Source organism: Vulpes vulpes, chromosome 4 (assembly GCF_048418805.1).
Source record: "Vulpes vulpes isolate BD-2025 chromosome 4, VulVul3, whole genome shotgun sequence".
Taxonomy (NCBI): domain Eukaryota; kingdom Metazoa; phylum Chordata; class Mammalia; order Carnivora; family Canidae; genus Vulpes; species Vulpes vulpes.
This window is the reverse complement of record NC_132783.1, coordinates 100098887-100115571: the sequence shown is the minus strand read 5'-3', so window position 1 is coordinate 100115571 and position 16685 is coordinate 100098887. Positions and strand designations below refer to the sequence as shown.

The window sequence follows — 16685 nt, the reverse complement described above, 5'->3', positions numbered from 1 at the left end:
GTGCAAAAGTGGGCCCTTGGGTCTCAACTAAAAAGAATACATATGGAGAGGCAGTACTGCACTGTGGTCAAGAACAGGGGCTCAGAACCAGGCTGCCAGGGTGGCAAACAAACTCTGGTCCCATCACTTACCCACCAGGTGACTCTCATTCAGCCATTTAACCTCATCAGGTCTAATGTAAGGATAACCCTATTGGTTGTCTACAAGGTTGCTGTGAATATTCAGTAAGTTCACAAAATTAGGGACTCAAAACAGTATCAGGACAGAGTAAACACTCAATTCCTACTATTTACTATGCTTATTATTTTATCATTCGGGATTCTTCAGGTTGCAGGTAACAAAAAAACTTAGCCTCTATTGCAATAAGCCAAAGGGTATCTATTGACACGTGCAGGCGTGCTCAGGAGTTTCTCAGAAACTCATTGGCTCCCATCGGATCATGCACCGGTCTCTGAACCAACCGCTGTGGCCGAGGAGATCCTAGGCCTGGACTGGCCACTTTGAGTCTCACGTTTCCCTCCTAAAGAAAATCTCAGGGAACAGAGGTGGTGAGTCCCGTGGTGATAGACGCCTTTCTTTGAAACTATTTCCTTTTCCCTGAAGATGAAGCAGAAGAGGAGAAGCTTTGGAGTGGCCAAGTATTGAGCTGACAGGGCCAGTCACAGACAGAGTCCCTGTGCAGTGACGCTCCCAAGGAAGGCAGAAGGGGAGGAGGTAAATCAAAGGTGGGAAAACAAGAAGGTAAGCTTTGGGCAAGATTCACTTTCTACAGCATCCTGACCCATCACTTGGTATAGGAGGATCTCCTTAAAATTCCCCACAGGGCTGGGCTAGGATAAGAGAAATACATCGAACTAAAGTCAAGAGTCTTGAGCCCAAGTTCTGGTTCTGCTCTTTGGCATGGGGCAGATGGCTTGCCTCGGTCCAGACCACCACCTCCTCCGTTGTCAATGAGCAATGAGTTGATTTTCCTAACTCCATGACAGCCCTAGAAATCCCTGAATCTCTACCCATATCAGTGCTTGCTCTCTTGTGTTGACTTTTTCCCTCCAAATAAAGAAACCGTGGGCATGCAGGGGAAAAGCCTACTTATGGTAACAACTGGAAACCAGAAAGAGTTGGGGAATCATGACAGAGGAGGAGGGAAATGCAAATATCTATCAGTGACTCATCTGTGCCAACACTGATGCTTCATCATTATCCATGGAGCCTGATGCCAGGTAGTACAGATGAATGTGGTCACTCATGCTGTGTGGGGAAGTTTCTTTCTTATTTCTTAGAAGCCCACTTGCAGTCTCACCAGATGAAAATTGTGCCATATTTGCTGCTGGGAGCTGGAGCTGGAGTTGCCAGTCTCTGGAAGAAGAGCCATTAGGCACCCTTCTCGCTGGGTCCTTCTATAGGAATTTCAGATGAAACTGTTCTATGACTCTTACCTCCTTGGAGAACTCTTCCCAGATTCCTAGGCTGGGCTTGGTGTTCCTGAATCATGCTCCTACAGTCCTTCTGGTGATCTTTGTGAGCACCCATCACTGACTTGTCATCACCATACAATTGTCTACCTACCTACTGAACCTGTGAGCAAAGGAACCAAGGTCTCTCCAGCCCCTAGCACAGATGCTGGCACACAATAGGTGATCTGTGTTTATTGAGTGAATAAACAAATGGATTTAGATAACCCAGAATACTCTTTCTAGCTCAGCATTGTAAAACAGGAAAACATGGAGTAAATATGACCTTGGGCAAGTCACCTAATTTCTATGGACTTCAGTTTTACTTCCTATAAAATACATGCAATAATAATTTGCTCCCACTTCCCATGGGACTGTTTGATGATTAAATGAGGTAATGTAGAGGCATCTTGGTGACTCAGTCAGTTAAGCATCTGACTCTTGGTTTCACCTCAGGTTGAGATCTCAGAGTCATGGGATAGAGCCCCATGTGGAGCCTGTCTGGTTTTGCGCTCAGTAGAGTCTGCTTGGTATTCTCTCTCCCTCCTTTCCCCTCTGCCTCTTTCCCTATTCACATGCTCTCTCTCTCTCTCTTTTTCTCAAATATATAAATGATATAATGTATATAATACTGCTAATTACCCTTACCTGAATGTTCCCTCTATTCCCACTGCTGTATTAGCCTTCATATAATGTATTTAAAATGATAAAGACAATAGTACTTAACAAATATTTGTTTTCTCCCTCTCTCCCCCGAACTACATTACAGTTTAATTGTTGAAGTTAAAGCTTATTTGTGGAAGGGATGGATGGATGGAAGGCTTCCATCTAGTAGTGGCCTTCCAACAGCAGGGGATAGAATGGGTGTGGCGGGTACCACTGGCTCAGCAGATGTTTATACCATTTAAAATAACTACCTTGGACTTCAGAGAGTTCTTGGGTATAAAGGTTTGGCTTTAATTAAAGTCTCAGCACAGTGTTAAATGCCATTTTATTTTCGTTCATAATTAACACTAATGAGATGAGTGGATCACAAACGGCCCACATTCTGAGAAAGTGAAAAACAACATCCGAGCTTGGTGGTTTCCATTTTTGCTTTTCTCCCTCCCATGTTCTGTTCAATTAAAAGTTTTGAGAAAATATTGCAACTACACTCCTTGTCTTATGGTAATGAAGCATATTAATTTGAATGTGATGAATACAATATTCCACTGACTTTTTTATTCCCTTATCTACAAAAGTTTAAAATAATGGGCCAATTAAATCAGGAGAAAAGAATGCAGGGTTTGCCTGAGGCTCCAATTCAGCAACCAGAGAACTGAAAGAAAATTCAGTGAAGTGTCTGGGTCAGACTGCATCCCCTTGGCTATAGCTGAGAGATACTAACTCATCATGACAGATGTGGACCAGGAAAGAGCAAATACTGTATCAAGGGGCCAGGTTCTAGACACTCTCCAGTGTTGTCTCAGTGAATATTTATTGAATGGAGGGTGGGTGGGTGGATGAATGGGTGCATGATGGATAGATAAAAATGGATGGATGGCTGCAATGGAAAGATGAAATCAGATGACATCCCAGGTCCCATTCTTCCCAAGATAGAAACGTAAGTCTAGCCTGGAGTTGACTTAACCCTTCTAAGAACTAAAAATCAAAGGCAGAACTTAGAAGTGAAATTCAGCTCTCTAACCTCTTTACCTTAGATTCATAAACTATAAATCATCCTGAGTTCAGGTAGGACAGCCCCTGGGAGCTTAACTCTAAAGTAGAGGCCTCCAAACCGACTAACTCCAGTATGAGTTTTTGCATTGGAAGAGAGATATCCTGGAGCAGGCCTATGACCCTGAAATATTATTCGGGTGTCTCCATGAGGACTTCTAGAAGACTCCCTACCTCACTGTGGTGCTTCAGTCATTAAGTTCACTTTGCCACTCTGTCCTCTGAGGCAGTCTACAGGTACATATCCCCCAATATCTGTGTACTTTGTCACCTTCTGATCTGTTCTCTGCATTGAAGGCATTTTAAAACACAAAACACTCTCTCTCTCTATGCCCTAAGCCCCGTCCTCCCCGCACACACACGCAAACACACTCATGATGTTATTCCTAGCCTAAAGCTCATTGTTCACAGGCTAGACAAATCCCACCATCCCCAGCCTCTATGGTCTACAAACTCTGCATGGCCTGACCCCTGAATGCCTCCCAGTCTTACCTTTCATCATACCCACTCCCCCTGTGCCCATTCCTTGGGCTCCTGCATTGGCCTTCTGGCAGTTCTCTCTTCAGCACTCAGGCTCCCACATACCTCAGGACCTTTATGCATACTTTCACTTATTCCTTAAATGCTCTTCCCTATGTTAATACCTATCCATCTGCAGCTTTTAGCTCAAGCATCACTTCCTCAAGGAAGGCATCCCTGGTGATACTCCCTACACCAGTATCAGTGTGTGTTGGGCACTGTGTTTATATTGTCATAACTGAGTATTTTTCCTTTGTAGCACTTATCACAGTTTATAATTATATGCTTGTGCTATTATTTGAGTCTTATACCTCTTCCTTATTAGGCCATTAACACTATAACCACTGATTCATTGTATCCTTAGTGCTTAGCACAGTGCCTGGCTCATAATAGATGCTTAATAGATATTTACTGAATGAATGAATGCATGCATAAATGCCTATTCAAGAGCCTTGGCTCTTTCTACTCTACTAACTGCTTCCAAGTTTGGGATTTCTTAATTTCTAAAGTACTTACTTGCACTAGGCTTTATGCTAGGAACTTGAACAACTGAGATCTACCCTTGCTTTCATGTAGTTCACAGTGGGACAAGAAACAGATACATAAATACACAATGACAATACAGCGTGTCAAGTCCTACAATTCATGTTAAGTGTGAGGTTTCATGGAAGCAGGAAAGAAACACTCCTTGTTCCCCCTAGAGATACTTCCCAAATGAGATCTTTCCTAAGTTGAATCTGAAAGGAAAAGGTGTTGGCCAAGGAAATAAGGGTGGAGGTAGAATTTGTGGTGAAATGACTAGTAGTAAGAAGGCTCATCAGCGAGAGCCTGGCACTGGAGTAAATAAGTCCCAGGGATGACAGCACCCCAGGTGGAGAGGCAGGGCTGTGGGAGATGAAGCTGCGAGGTGAGCCTGGGCCATGGCACTGAGGACCTTCGATGACAGTCAAAGATGGCAAAGGATGCTGTGTGACAGGGGACTAGCATGGAGAGACCTGTGATTTGGAGAACTCTGGAGGCTCTTTGAAGAAAAAGTGCTCATACTTCAAGTGACTCTTCCTCCTCTGAAGAAAGAAAGGCTCAGTCCCAGGACTGTCAATCAAACTCTTTTCTAGAATCCAAACTTCCTTTTCCAAAGGGTGCTCAATGTGGCTGACCTTGCTTATTCATTGCAGGGAGAATTAATTTCAGGGAGGGGGGAATTAAAAAAAAATACAAGATTAAGCAGTGTAATCATCTGCTGCAGAGAGTTGGAAATGCAATAAATAATAATAGCATTGAGAGCTGTTTTTAATAACTCACCAGTGTAATTTAGCCCCAGCTTCTTGGAGCATATGTAAAATATGTCATAATGTGTATAATGGCAAATGCCTCATTGCCAGTCTCTAAAGACAAATGTCTTCCCAGGAGGAAAGGGGGTGGGATGGAGAAGGGAGGAGAAATTGGAGGACATGATTGCAAATAGGGTGTAGGAAGGCAAGCATCGTTCATTCTGACACCACTAATACAAAATTTGTGATCCTTTGCAGATGTGATAGGTTTCAGTTGGTTTGTCTTCGAGGATGGGGCAGGTTAACAGCAATAACATGCTAAAGGAGATAGTCATAATTTGTGAGAGAGTGAGTTGTTTTCATATTCTGCAGAATCACTGTTCGCATGCAGTCTGTGTTATAATTACAGATCATCGTTGTCTGTCTACGCCAGCAGGTCCCCAGGGCACTGAAGTCTTGGCAGCATTTGTTTGACTTAGTTGAGTTACTAAATATTCATGAAACCATTAAAATGTGTTATTTAAAAGTATTTGATAAAGCCTCACTTTTAGTAATTTATATGGACTATACCCACTCCCCTAAAGTCCAAATTAGTGGGATGGAGCTGGGAGTTCTCCTCTCTTGGGAAGCCAACATGGCACAATTAAAACAAGATAGACTTTGGAGTCAGACAGATCTGAGTTCAAATTCTAGTCCTACCACTTACTAGTTGTGACCTTTTGCAACTTATTCAAACTCTGAGGCTCTACTTCCTTACCTATTAAATGAGCGATGATGATGATGATGATGACAGCTAATATTCATGAATCACCCATTGCATTTCCTCCATCACAACACCACTGTGATATAGGTATTGGTATAATTCCCATCTTACAGGTGAGGATCCTGAAGCTTAGAGCAGTCCAGTAACTTTCATGAGGCACAAGGCTAGCAAATATTGTTCAGGAACCCAACACTGGGTCCCTATGACCTCAGAGTCCATACTAATCCAGCTAGTAAGTGTGCTATGTGATCCTGTTAAACTAAGTTCTACAGTTGGGGAAGATGAGACATAATGTGCGTAAGGTATAGTTCCTGGCACATAATAGACACTTTGTAAATGTCTCTTGCATTGAAGGACTATATTTATCTTCCTTTGATGTGTCCTCTCTGGAAAAATACATCTGTGTCTTTGTCAATGTTTTATTAATGCCCTCATCATTCCATGCTCTTGGCCGAACAACTGAGCACCCCTCCCAGTCCTCAGGTTTTTAATCTATAAAATGAGGGGGTGTGGGTGAAAATTAGTACAACCACTTTGGAAAACAGTGTGGCAATGTTTAGTAAAGATTCTGTGATGCATCAATTCTACTCTTACCCTAAAGCAGGGTTTCTCTACCTCTGCCGTATTGACACTGGGGACAGGGATTTCTTTGTTGTGATATTCTGTGCATTGTAGGATATTTAGCACCATCCCCAGCCTCTATCCTCTAGATGCCAGGAGCATCCCCCAGTTGTGACAGCCAAAAAGGTCTCCAGACATTGTTGCCAAAGTCTCCTCGGGGGGAGGGGGAGCAAAATCTCCATTGAAACCACTGCCTTAAAGGCACTCTTGCAAATATGCATCAGCAGCATGTTCAGTAGTGAACAGAACCACATTGTTTGCAATAGCATAAAAGTGGTAACAACCTGTCTAGTAACAGCTGAATAGTGCATTTATCACAGTATTGCTGTGAAATGAAATATAATACAATGGTGAAAATTAGCCATAGCTACCTACGACAATGTGGATGAATTTCCTAAATACAGGCTTGAGCAAAACAGTAAAAAGCAAGTTACAGAAGTCTACATGTCATATGATTCTATCCATATAAAATTTAATGACATATAAAATGATGCCACATACCATTTAAGGAATATACATTTACGTGTATATGCAGTAAAACTAGAAAGAAATGAATGGAAGTAAAAATAACCAAATTCAGTATATGGTTCCTGGGAGTGAGGGGCACAAGTGCAATCTGAGCAGGGCACATGCGCTTCCATTCTATTGGAATAACTGTTTCCCAAAATGGGTATATGAGTATCATCAGATTATTTTTATGCCTCTTTCTAAGTCTGAAATATTTCCTAATTTTTTTTAAAGAAGTCAGAGTGGTTCCAATGGGGGATGGGCACATAGAAGAATCACTTGGGAACTTTTCTTAATTATACACATCTGCCTCTTAGAGATTTTGAAATCTTTCCAGTTCACTCCCCATATCATCAAACAAGAGTCACTGCCTTGGCCACTGTTCCCAATAGGAATGTGTCCTCCCCTCAGGTGTTGTAGGGTTGAGAATCATTGGTCACTTTGAAGAATTCCTGAGGTTGTGTCCTTAGACTTATTCTGTCCTCTAATATTCTATGATCCCCAAAAATAAGGGAGTTGGGGGGTGTCTACTAGATGGATAAACATATAAGCAAACATGCATCCCTCCAGTTTTCAAAGCTCAGCCCACATACTGTTTCACATCGGGCCCTCGACAGGGCTCTGAAGACAGATCTCTTGGGGTTAGGAGGAGATCACCTTCCTTCAAGGGAGGTGGATGCTGCTGCCAGAGTGTTTGAAACCAACATTGTATTCATGGCCAACAGGGGTGTCCTAGGACTCAGGAAGCACCTCTATCTTCATTTGACAAGTACAAAAAGGAAGACTCAGCAAAGTCAAGTTACTTGAAAGTCATCCAGCCAGTGAGTGGCAGAGACATGAATAGACTCAGATCTGCCTTCAAATCCCATGTCCTTAGCATGTTGCCTTCCTACAGGAGTAATAACTCTGGCCATTGCAACTGAGAGCTAATTAGGAATGCAAGAAATCAAAGCAAGAGATTTCCCCCCAAAAGACACATGATTGACAAACAAATACGTGCTCTGCAGTCAGAGAAAAGAGAGCAGGTAGGAGGAGTGTGGAGCATCAGGCGTTCAGCTGAGCCTTGACAGGTTGGCTTTAGTTAGCAGAGAAGAGAGAACATGAGAACATTCCATATGGGGAAATACACAAGGGAATGGACAGAGGGCAGTGTAAGTCAAGTTCTGCAGGCCAGGAAGGCAATGTCAAATGCATTCTGTTTGGAACATAGCTGGTTGGAACTGGTGCCCCATCTAGTTCTATTTGTAAGTATAGTCACTGGACTAGAGGCTCCTTGGTGGCTGAGATAGATCTTAGCAATGTATCCCCAGTGCCTGGGGCATAGTAGACAGGAAACATGACATTGGAGGGAGGGAAACAGGAAGGTAGGAAGGCAGGAAGGAAGAAAGCACTGAAGCTGAGGGAGAGGAGGGAAGGAAGGAATGAAGGAAGGAAACAATGTGTGTGTATCATATTAGAATTTCTTTTGAAATTCCAACAGAGCCTGGATCCCTTCTGAGAAAGCAAAGGAAGTAGAAATTGAAACATGTCAGTGGATATCTAAATACCATATCTCATTGACTTTATTTACAAATGAATTTCCTCCAACAGCAGTTAAGTGTTGCTCAAATCAACAAACAATTTGCCAGTCCAAATTGACATAAACACTGTGCACTCATTAATAAATGTGCTCATTACTCCTCCCTGCTAGGCAATGTGAACTCCTGTGTTCTGGCCTGTTTTAAGCATAGAGACCTACATCACCATCTCCTTAGCCTGGCACCCTGGTAGGGGAGGGTAGAATGTAGAAGGAGCCTGCAAGCTGAAAGCTTGGGGTGGTGAGGAGAGTGGGGCTCCTGAAGTTCATCCCAAAGGACATGGAATTCTTGAAGCAAAATTCAGGATCCTCCCAAAATTGATCTCCTAAAGTGTTTGGGATGATCCTTCCTGAGGGTTTTCTAAAATCCAAAGGAAAAACCGGAAAGCTTTCCTCCCATTGTCTCCCTTGACCCCAGGCTCCATGGAGCTGACGATGAATCAAAATCAAACAAAAGTGAAACCATATGATTGTCTTTTTCTCCAATTGACTTAAGGAGAGAAAATGAGTGGGAAAAATCAGAGAGGGTGACAAAGCATGAGAGATTCCTAACTCTGGGAAACGAACAAGGGGTGGTGAAAGGGGAGGTGGGGGGCGGATGGGGTGACTGGGTGACGGGCACTGAAGGGGGCACTTGACGGGATGAGCACTGGATGTTATACTATATGTTGGCAAATCGAACTCCAATAAAAAAATATACAAAAAAAAACCCCACAAACAAACAAAGATGGCTTTGAGAAATGACTGCTAAGAGCTGAAGCCTGGGATCCATGGAGAACAAGCCCAGTTGGATTCCACAGGAAACTGCTTGGAGCTGGACCCCTCTTCTCAATGATGCACCTGTAAGAGACAGGCTTCCAGGTAGATGCATTGAGGTTTTTTATATTTCAGCATCTGCTCCATCCCCATAAATCCCTAAATATCCAATCAGGGGCACTAATGACCGGCAAAGAAGTAAAATCATTGTTGGGACCAAATGAGACAAAAAGTCTAAAATATCTGACCCAGTGGGGAGGGGGTGGCTATTGGTACCATAGTTATTCCTGGAGAGAGAAGCAAAAGGGCCTGAGGGAAGAAAACTGAGCAGAAACAAGACTAGGACCAACTCCAAACCCATCCCTAACCACCCAACACTCCTCACCAGCAGAACCTGAGCCTTCAGTAGCTAGAAAATGCCTCGAATGAAAGGATACAGAGACCTAAACTCCAGGACTGCCTCTGCCACCATAGTTTTGGTCATGTGTCCAAACATGCTGTGTCATGTCCTGAGAGGTACTTAACCCCATCTGAGCTTCCTCTGGAAGTTGGTACTGGTGAACACCTAATTAGTTGTTGTGATGATTCAGATAAAGGAGAAACTTGTGTGAAAGTCCAGCACGGTGCCCAGTCCAAGAAAATGCTAAAGGCATTTATTTCCCTCTCATTGCCCCTGTTTTCTTATCTGCAAAATGGAAGTAATGCTGCACCTTAACTTAAAGTTAGGACATCGTATTTTTTCAACAAATATTTGTTGAGAAACTACAATATGCAGAGTGATTGAAAAGGCTAAATGGAACTCACAAAGTAAAAATCCTAGAAGACTTTTTAGACATTGTGGACTTCCTAATGAGAAAGGTTTTCTTTTTATCTATGCACAGTCTCTAACACATGCCCAATAAATATCAGAGAAAGAAGGAGAGGGAAGAAAAAAGGGAAGGGAAGAAGGGAAGGAAGGGAAGGGGGAAGATGTCATTACTTTACTATTGTACAGTCATCATCATCATTATGAAACTAATTTAAACAAACCCAGCCGGTGCCCCCAAAAGGCCTCCAAGATAAAGGCTAGGATGAAGAACACAGAAATAATTTTCCCATTTTGACCAGTGATGGGAATAGTAATGATTTTCTCTCTGAACCATAACCATCTTGCAGTTAAATAATTTGCTTTCTGGTAGAATCAAGAGCTCAAAGATGGTGCTCTAAGGAATTCTTTCATTTCTTTCCCACCTTTTAAAGAAAAGAAAACTCCAAATGCAATTATTGGCATTATTTTTATACCAACTGCAGCAGAACGTTCTGGAAGATGAGGCTCCTACCAAATTAGTTTATCCAAATGAGATTTAGACAGTACCTTACCAGGAGACCACTCAGAAACCCACATACCACCAGCAAGCCCTTCTATGTCTAGTGAATGTGCACGTAGCTTTGCGTATGTAGTTTCAGTGAACTACATGAACTGCTTCAATCTTGTGGGATGCTACACCACTGGGCAGCCCTGTTTACTTCAGGTTACACAACAGTGAGCAAACTGAGAGCAGAAGAAGTAGTTCACTAAAACAGAGTTTTATTTTCTGACAGCTGGGGGCTCACACGCAAGTGAAACTTAAGCAGCAACAAATATTTGCCTGAAACCATTTGTCTGGAAGGAAAATCTGTGGCTAGAAAACTGAAGTTCAAGCACTCAGGGGAAGTTTGATTCCCCTACCTTAAACAGTATTCCTTCCTCTCCCCAGATCCAAACCTCCAAATTATAACAGCTCAACCTATGACTTCTCCATCACACCTAGCTGATATATTATCTCCTCAAGTGTATGGATAATAATGATAATGATACTAATATGGTTCTTTCTGTGCTTAATTACTAATTCATTTCAGTCTTTACAACTCTCTTGAGTAGCTACTATGATTATCTCTGTTTTACAGGTGAGAAAACTTGGGCACAGAGAAATTGAGTAACTCACCAAGAGTCACATAGCTGAATAAGAAGCAGAGTTAAGAGGTAGTGCAGGCAGTCTGGTCCTGGAGATTGTTCTCTGAACCTCCACGTTAGTCCCATTCACTGGGTATCAGAGACTGTGTTAAGAGGTTATAAAATTATTTCATTTCATTATTGCAACAATCCTAGAATATGGGTACCAATATCACCCCATTTTATAGATGAGGAAACTGACTCCAAAAGTTTAAATTATTTGTTCCAGGTCACATAGCTAGTAGTTGACAGAGTTAAAATTCAAACCCAGTGATTCTGTGAACTCATGATTGTTTGGCAGAAGCTAGGTGCCATGGATTGACTGTTTCCCAAAAATTCATATGTTGATGCCCTAACTCCAAATATGGTGGCATTGGGAGGTGGTAATTAGGGAGATTATTAAATTTGCATGAGGTCATGAGGATCAAGCTTTAATGATGGGGTTAATGACCTGATAAGAAGAGGAAGAGACTAGAACTCTGTCTCTACCATGGGAGAACACAGCAAGAAGGCAGCCATCTACAAGCCAGAGAAAGGGCTCTCACCAGATCCCAACCACACTGATACCCTGACTTCAGACCTCCCAGCTTCTAGGATGAAAAGAAATAAATATCTGTTGTTCAAGCCACCCAGTCTATGGCATAACATTAGAGTGGCCTGAGCTGACTACAACACTAGGCATTTGTGAGTGTGACCATCTTGGTCCGTCAGATTCCTAAGGGACCTTAGAGTCCATGGCCAGTATCCATGTCTCAGGGTGTGATGGTCTGAATTGGAATCTAGTCGTCTGTGGTGTCTGGGTCAGAACAAAAGTCAAGTAACTGGTATATGAGGTCAATTCACCACCCACCAACCCACCCCTACCCCTCCCTCAACACCCCTCCTTTAGCCCTACCCCTGCCATCCACACCCAAAGAGAACGTTTCTAAATGATCAAACCTTTATTTCTTTATGGCAAACAGCCCAGAACAGGGGGATAATAAAGCCTGCCAATGCTGACAAAGAACTGAAGAGGGCCACAAAAGTGAAGATCCTTGCCCAAAAAATAGTAAATCGGGATAAACTAGGGAGAGAAGTGCCCAATTCTGTGTAGGCTCACGCCTACAATGCAGACACATTCACCTTACAATCTATGTGGAAATAATAAAACGCAATTTGTGAGATGGATTCCACAAGTGCTCCAGTTAGGGTGAAAATTTCTCATCAAGTGAAAGATGGAACTCCAATAAAAATTTAAAAGGAGGTTATACATAGACGAAGAGTTGTGTGGATACCACGTGATGCTGGATGGAAATCGGATGGAGAAAAAGGCAGGCTCTCTAATAAACAATTCATGTATCTTTCATAAATACCAAACCGCAGATGCTTCATGTATTAGCTGGACATGTGAGAGAATATGGACTTTGGGGCAGGGAGATCTGGGCCTGACACTCAGACACCCATTACCTATGAGAACTGAATTTACTGTTGATCTTCTTAGAGATGAAAGTGGCAATACTCCCAAAGATATATTGTGAGAATCCAGGGAGATGGACTGTGTAAAGCACCCCACATTTGCTTAAGAAAATAAATAAATAATAGTTCTGTCTGTCTAGTTGCCATTGAGCTAAGTCACCAGGAGGCATATGTCCTTAAAAAGGTTTGGAGATCACCAGGCTTTGAGACCAGAGAACTCTGGAAGAATTTAAGTGCTTGGGGTGCCTGGGTGGCACTGTCAGTTTAGTGTCCAACTCTTGATTTCAGCTCGGGTCTTGATCTCAGAATTATGAGTTTGAAACCCTGGTTGGGCTCCATGCTGGGCATGGAGTCTACTTTAAAAAGAAGAAGGAGGAGGAGGAAAAGAAGAAGAAAAAAAATTTAAATCATTACATGGTGATAGCAGGCAGAAAGTGGGAGCCATTACTCCTTTTTCTCTTGTGATTCATTCCCAGAAATTCCAGAAAGCAGCAAGAGTTGAAGTCTAGCTCCTGGCACCTGACCTTGCATCTAACAGATACTCAGTAATCCAGGTCGGTGGAACTGCTCTGGAAATGCTGTGTGTGAGGTGAAATAGGGCAAAAAGTGAAAAATGTGGGACAGAAACATGGCTGAGATCAGAATCATCTGCCCCGAGCTGACATCTGGAGCAATGAGCATGCATCAGCTTGCAAAAGGGGAGAACGCAGAGGGAAAGATAAGTGTCAGGGACAGCACCAGTCTTATAAGGCAGAGAGCTGTTGGAAAGGAAGCAAGAGAGAGGGGGCAAGAAGCAGGCAGAAACCAGGAGAGGTACAGGCCAGAGAAGCCAAGAGAACAAAGTATTGACTTACCAGAGGTCTCTCTGCTCCTAATTCATTTCCTAATGTCTGGCCATGCTAATGCCTAAAATTCCACTAAGCCCATTGGTTTAACGGTTATACTCACTAGGGCTCAGAAGAGAAGAAACACAGAAAGTCAGGAAAACCTCTGGGCAGGTGAATTTGTCAGGTTTCCTTCTGGATGGGTGGGGTCTGGAATGGCAAAGTGGTGTCCCCACAAACCTGGTGGGGGGTGGGGGGTGGGGGGGGGCAGGAAGCGGTCAGGTGTGGTATTTGACATCTCCATAGTGTAAATATTCCTGCTGTGGCCCATCAAACCACCAAAGACTTAATAACTGCCTTGCTAATTCCCTAAAAATTTAGCCATCAGCTTTCATAAGCTGGAATGGGCTGACTCCAGGCAGCACCACCCACGTGCAAATGAGATTGGAGATTGATACATAGAACCAAGATGGTACATGCAAAGACAAGAGGAGTGTGCTGTGCCTCAGTCTGATATGTAGACCATCTTTCCTTCCACAAAGAAGGAAAGGAAGGAGAGATAATCATTCACATTTAGTTACTGTTGCTGTTTAAAATAGATCATATACATGGGAGAAAATGGTAACAGTAGGCGTCCCTCTGACCCAGGCCTTGAGTTCTCTCCTCCATGGACAACTAAAATTCTCAATTATCAGTGTATCCTTCTGAAACTATATTATATATATGCCCACAGATGGCGTATGTGTGTCCCTTTTCAAAAACAAAATGGTAATGTACTAAGCAACTTACTTTTTTCCTTTAATAATACATTTTCAGCATTCTTCCAAGAGAAGGTACATAAATGTGTTGTATATCTGTAATGGCTGTGTAGTATGCACCATGATTTATTTAACCAGTTTCCTCGGTGATAAGCACCTAAGTTTTTTCTGTCTTCTCCTGTTACAAACAAATGATGTGATGAACATCTTTTTACGTATATAGACCTACATGCACACATATAGGTATCCTGTAAGTGAAATTCCAGGACCAAAGTGTGTAGACACTTTTTATTTCTGATGGGTTTTTCCCTCCTAAGAGGTTTTATGAATTTATACCCACCCCAGGTCATGAGAATGTCTCCCCCCTCCCCAGGCCCCACATTGTTGCCCCCGTGGTATATGCTCCAAATCTGAGCCGGCATTTGCTAAGTACCGGCTCTGCTCTCACACCTGGGGCAGGCACTCTTCTTTGAGGCAGGTTTATTCCCAGAAGGGGAAACTGAGCCTCATGGAGATCAAGGAATTTTACCACAGGGCAGGTCTCTGTGATAAAATTCCTAGTCTTCCTTCTGTATGTTGTGCCCCCTTCCCCACCAGGCTCCCTGCTGACCATCCAGTGTAGGGAGAGTGTGATGCCTCCCATGGAGCCCAGAAGCTTAGGACACACTGGTAACCCATACTTTTGCTTCCCCATCTTTTCCTTTCTTTCTAGGAGTTTTGCTCAGTTTTGCTTTTAGTAATTTCTTCTACTGAACTAAAAACTGCCCAAATACAAATAGAACTGTAGACTCAGCCCAGTTTACAGTTTCTTTCTTGGTGATCCAGTTTCCAGGGGCAGTTTGTGATGTCAAAAGAGGGACCACCTGTGCTCCAGAATAAGCTTGACTGGTTTTGACTGGAGGACTACAGGCAAATTATCGTCCTTCTGAAAAATGGCCTTTCCCTCTAAACCTGTCACAGATCGAAAGCAGTTTTTTTCCCTTATGTCTTGAAATAATCTACAGTCCCACACATTCCCTCCAGAGTCGCGAAGAGGATGTGCCATGAGACCCCGCCGGTTAGGGTTACACTTGGGGAACAGATGCGTAGGGTTGGTGAAGCCTTTGGCGGGGGGTTGCCTTGGGAAAAGAGGAGGTAAAAGTACAGATCTCTATGAAACCACGCAGAGGTGGCCGGCTAGGAGGAGGAGAAAAGTGGAGGGAGCGGGGAGGAGTGGCAGGCGGGGAGGGAGGGCAGGCGGGCGAGAACGTGACAATCCGCCGCGCGCTTGGGCGAGCCGCGGCAAGACCGCCCTGGAGGCCGGGTCCCGGGGCCGCGGGCCGGCACGATGCGGCCGGAGGGCGAGGCGGAGGGGCTGCAGACGTTGGGAATAGTGGTGGTGCTGTGCTCCTCCCTGAAACTTTTGCACTACCTCGGGCTGATCGACTTGTCAGACGGTAAGCGCACTCTTGAGCTTCCCTATTTTATAGGAACGTGTTTTTCAGCTTCGGTCGTTACGCGTAGAGACCGCGCGCAAAGGAGCGCGGAGACCCGGAGAGCTTTGCGGAGGCCTTGGCTGATCCCAGGGGTACCGGAGCTCGCCCTCCTCCGACGCCCCAGTGATGCTCTGGCCGCGGTGCAGAAACCTTTGCCTGGAGAGTTGGGGGACTGGAGCCGGTTAGCTCGTCTCTGCCTGCCCTGTGTGCATGTGGGTCGCGGCGGGTCACCAGCTGCGTGAGACCAGCACAAAACACCACAGTCCTCTCTCAGAGAGTCTGATAGCTATGTTGTTGATAGAAGCCAGTGACTTTTAGAAGTCATTATGTTGTTTAAGAAGTCTGTGGGATGATGGCGGTGCTAAAACTTTTGTAAAATGCTAATCACAGTGCCGGACAATTAGAAGACATACAGCAAGAGTCGGTTTCTTTCCCCAGCCCTTCACCCCCAGCCCTGATAAGAATCCTTACCCTAAAACCACCTCATGAGCTGTGACTTTAGCTTCCATTCCTTGGTGAGAAAGTAGTCAAAAATTCGAGTCACCCCCTGCTGTTTATGACTAGGAAGTTAGTGGTTTGATTCCCAAAGTTAAAGGACCTCAAGAAATGAGTATTTTCTTCCTCCTTTTGAGATTTTGTACCAAGTAGGACATAGTTTGTTTACATAATGTTAATCACATAAAATGAGACTCCTGGGAAAATTCCAGTTTCGATGAGCAATGAATTAAACAAAACCAGCCTCCAACAATATATATTCAATGCATATATGATGTGTGTCTGTTGTATATTCTTCCATAATTGGACAGTGTAGACAGAATTTCTTTTCCAAGAGGCATCAGATACCTCCTGTAATGAATGTAATGAAATATATTTGTAGGCAAATTTGTAGACAAAGGACTAGCTGAAGTACCAACCAAAGCTGAGATAGACCAGAGACTGCATACAGGATGATGTGATTGGATGAGCTCTGGACTAGGAGCCAAGATACCTGGTGTCTATCAGTGATCACTCTCTACTTAAT

At 43.6% G+C, this 16685-nt stretch overlaps 1 protein-coding gene and 1 long non-coding RNA gene across 8 annotated transcripts in view; one reads left to right on the top strand and one right to left on the bottom strand.

Annotated features, from left to right (window-relative positions):
* LOC140598651 (uncharacterized) overlaps positions 1 to 16685 on the bottom strand; it is a 128382-nt gene that overhangs the window by 54665 nt on the left and 57032 nt on the right. The gene's annotated exons all lie outside the window — the stretch shown is intronic.
* Positions 1 to 16685, top strand: part of KCNIP1 (potassium voltage-gated channel interacting protein 1) — a 337549-nt gene that overhangs the window by 274934 nt on the left and 45930 nt on the right. Inside the window, exon 1 of one of the 6 annotated variants that reach the window (XR_012001184.1) lies at positions 15489 to 15625. The exons of 4 other annotated variants lie outside the window; for them this stretch is intronic. Coding sequence is in view for 1 of the 2 variants with exons in the window: in XM_026007283.2 (XP_025863068.1) it covers positions 15517 to 15625 (109 nt within the window). In the remaining variant the exon portion in view is untranslated. Of the gene's footprint in view, positions 1 to 15488; positions 15626 to 16685 lie in introns of those variants that run through there. One more of the 6 variants, XM_026007283.2, reaches the window with a different exon arrangement.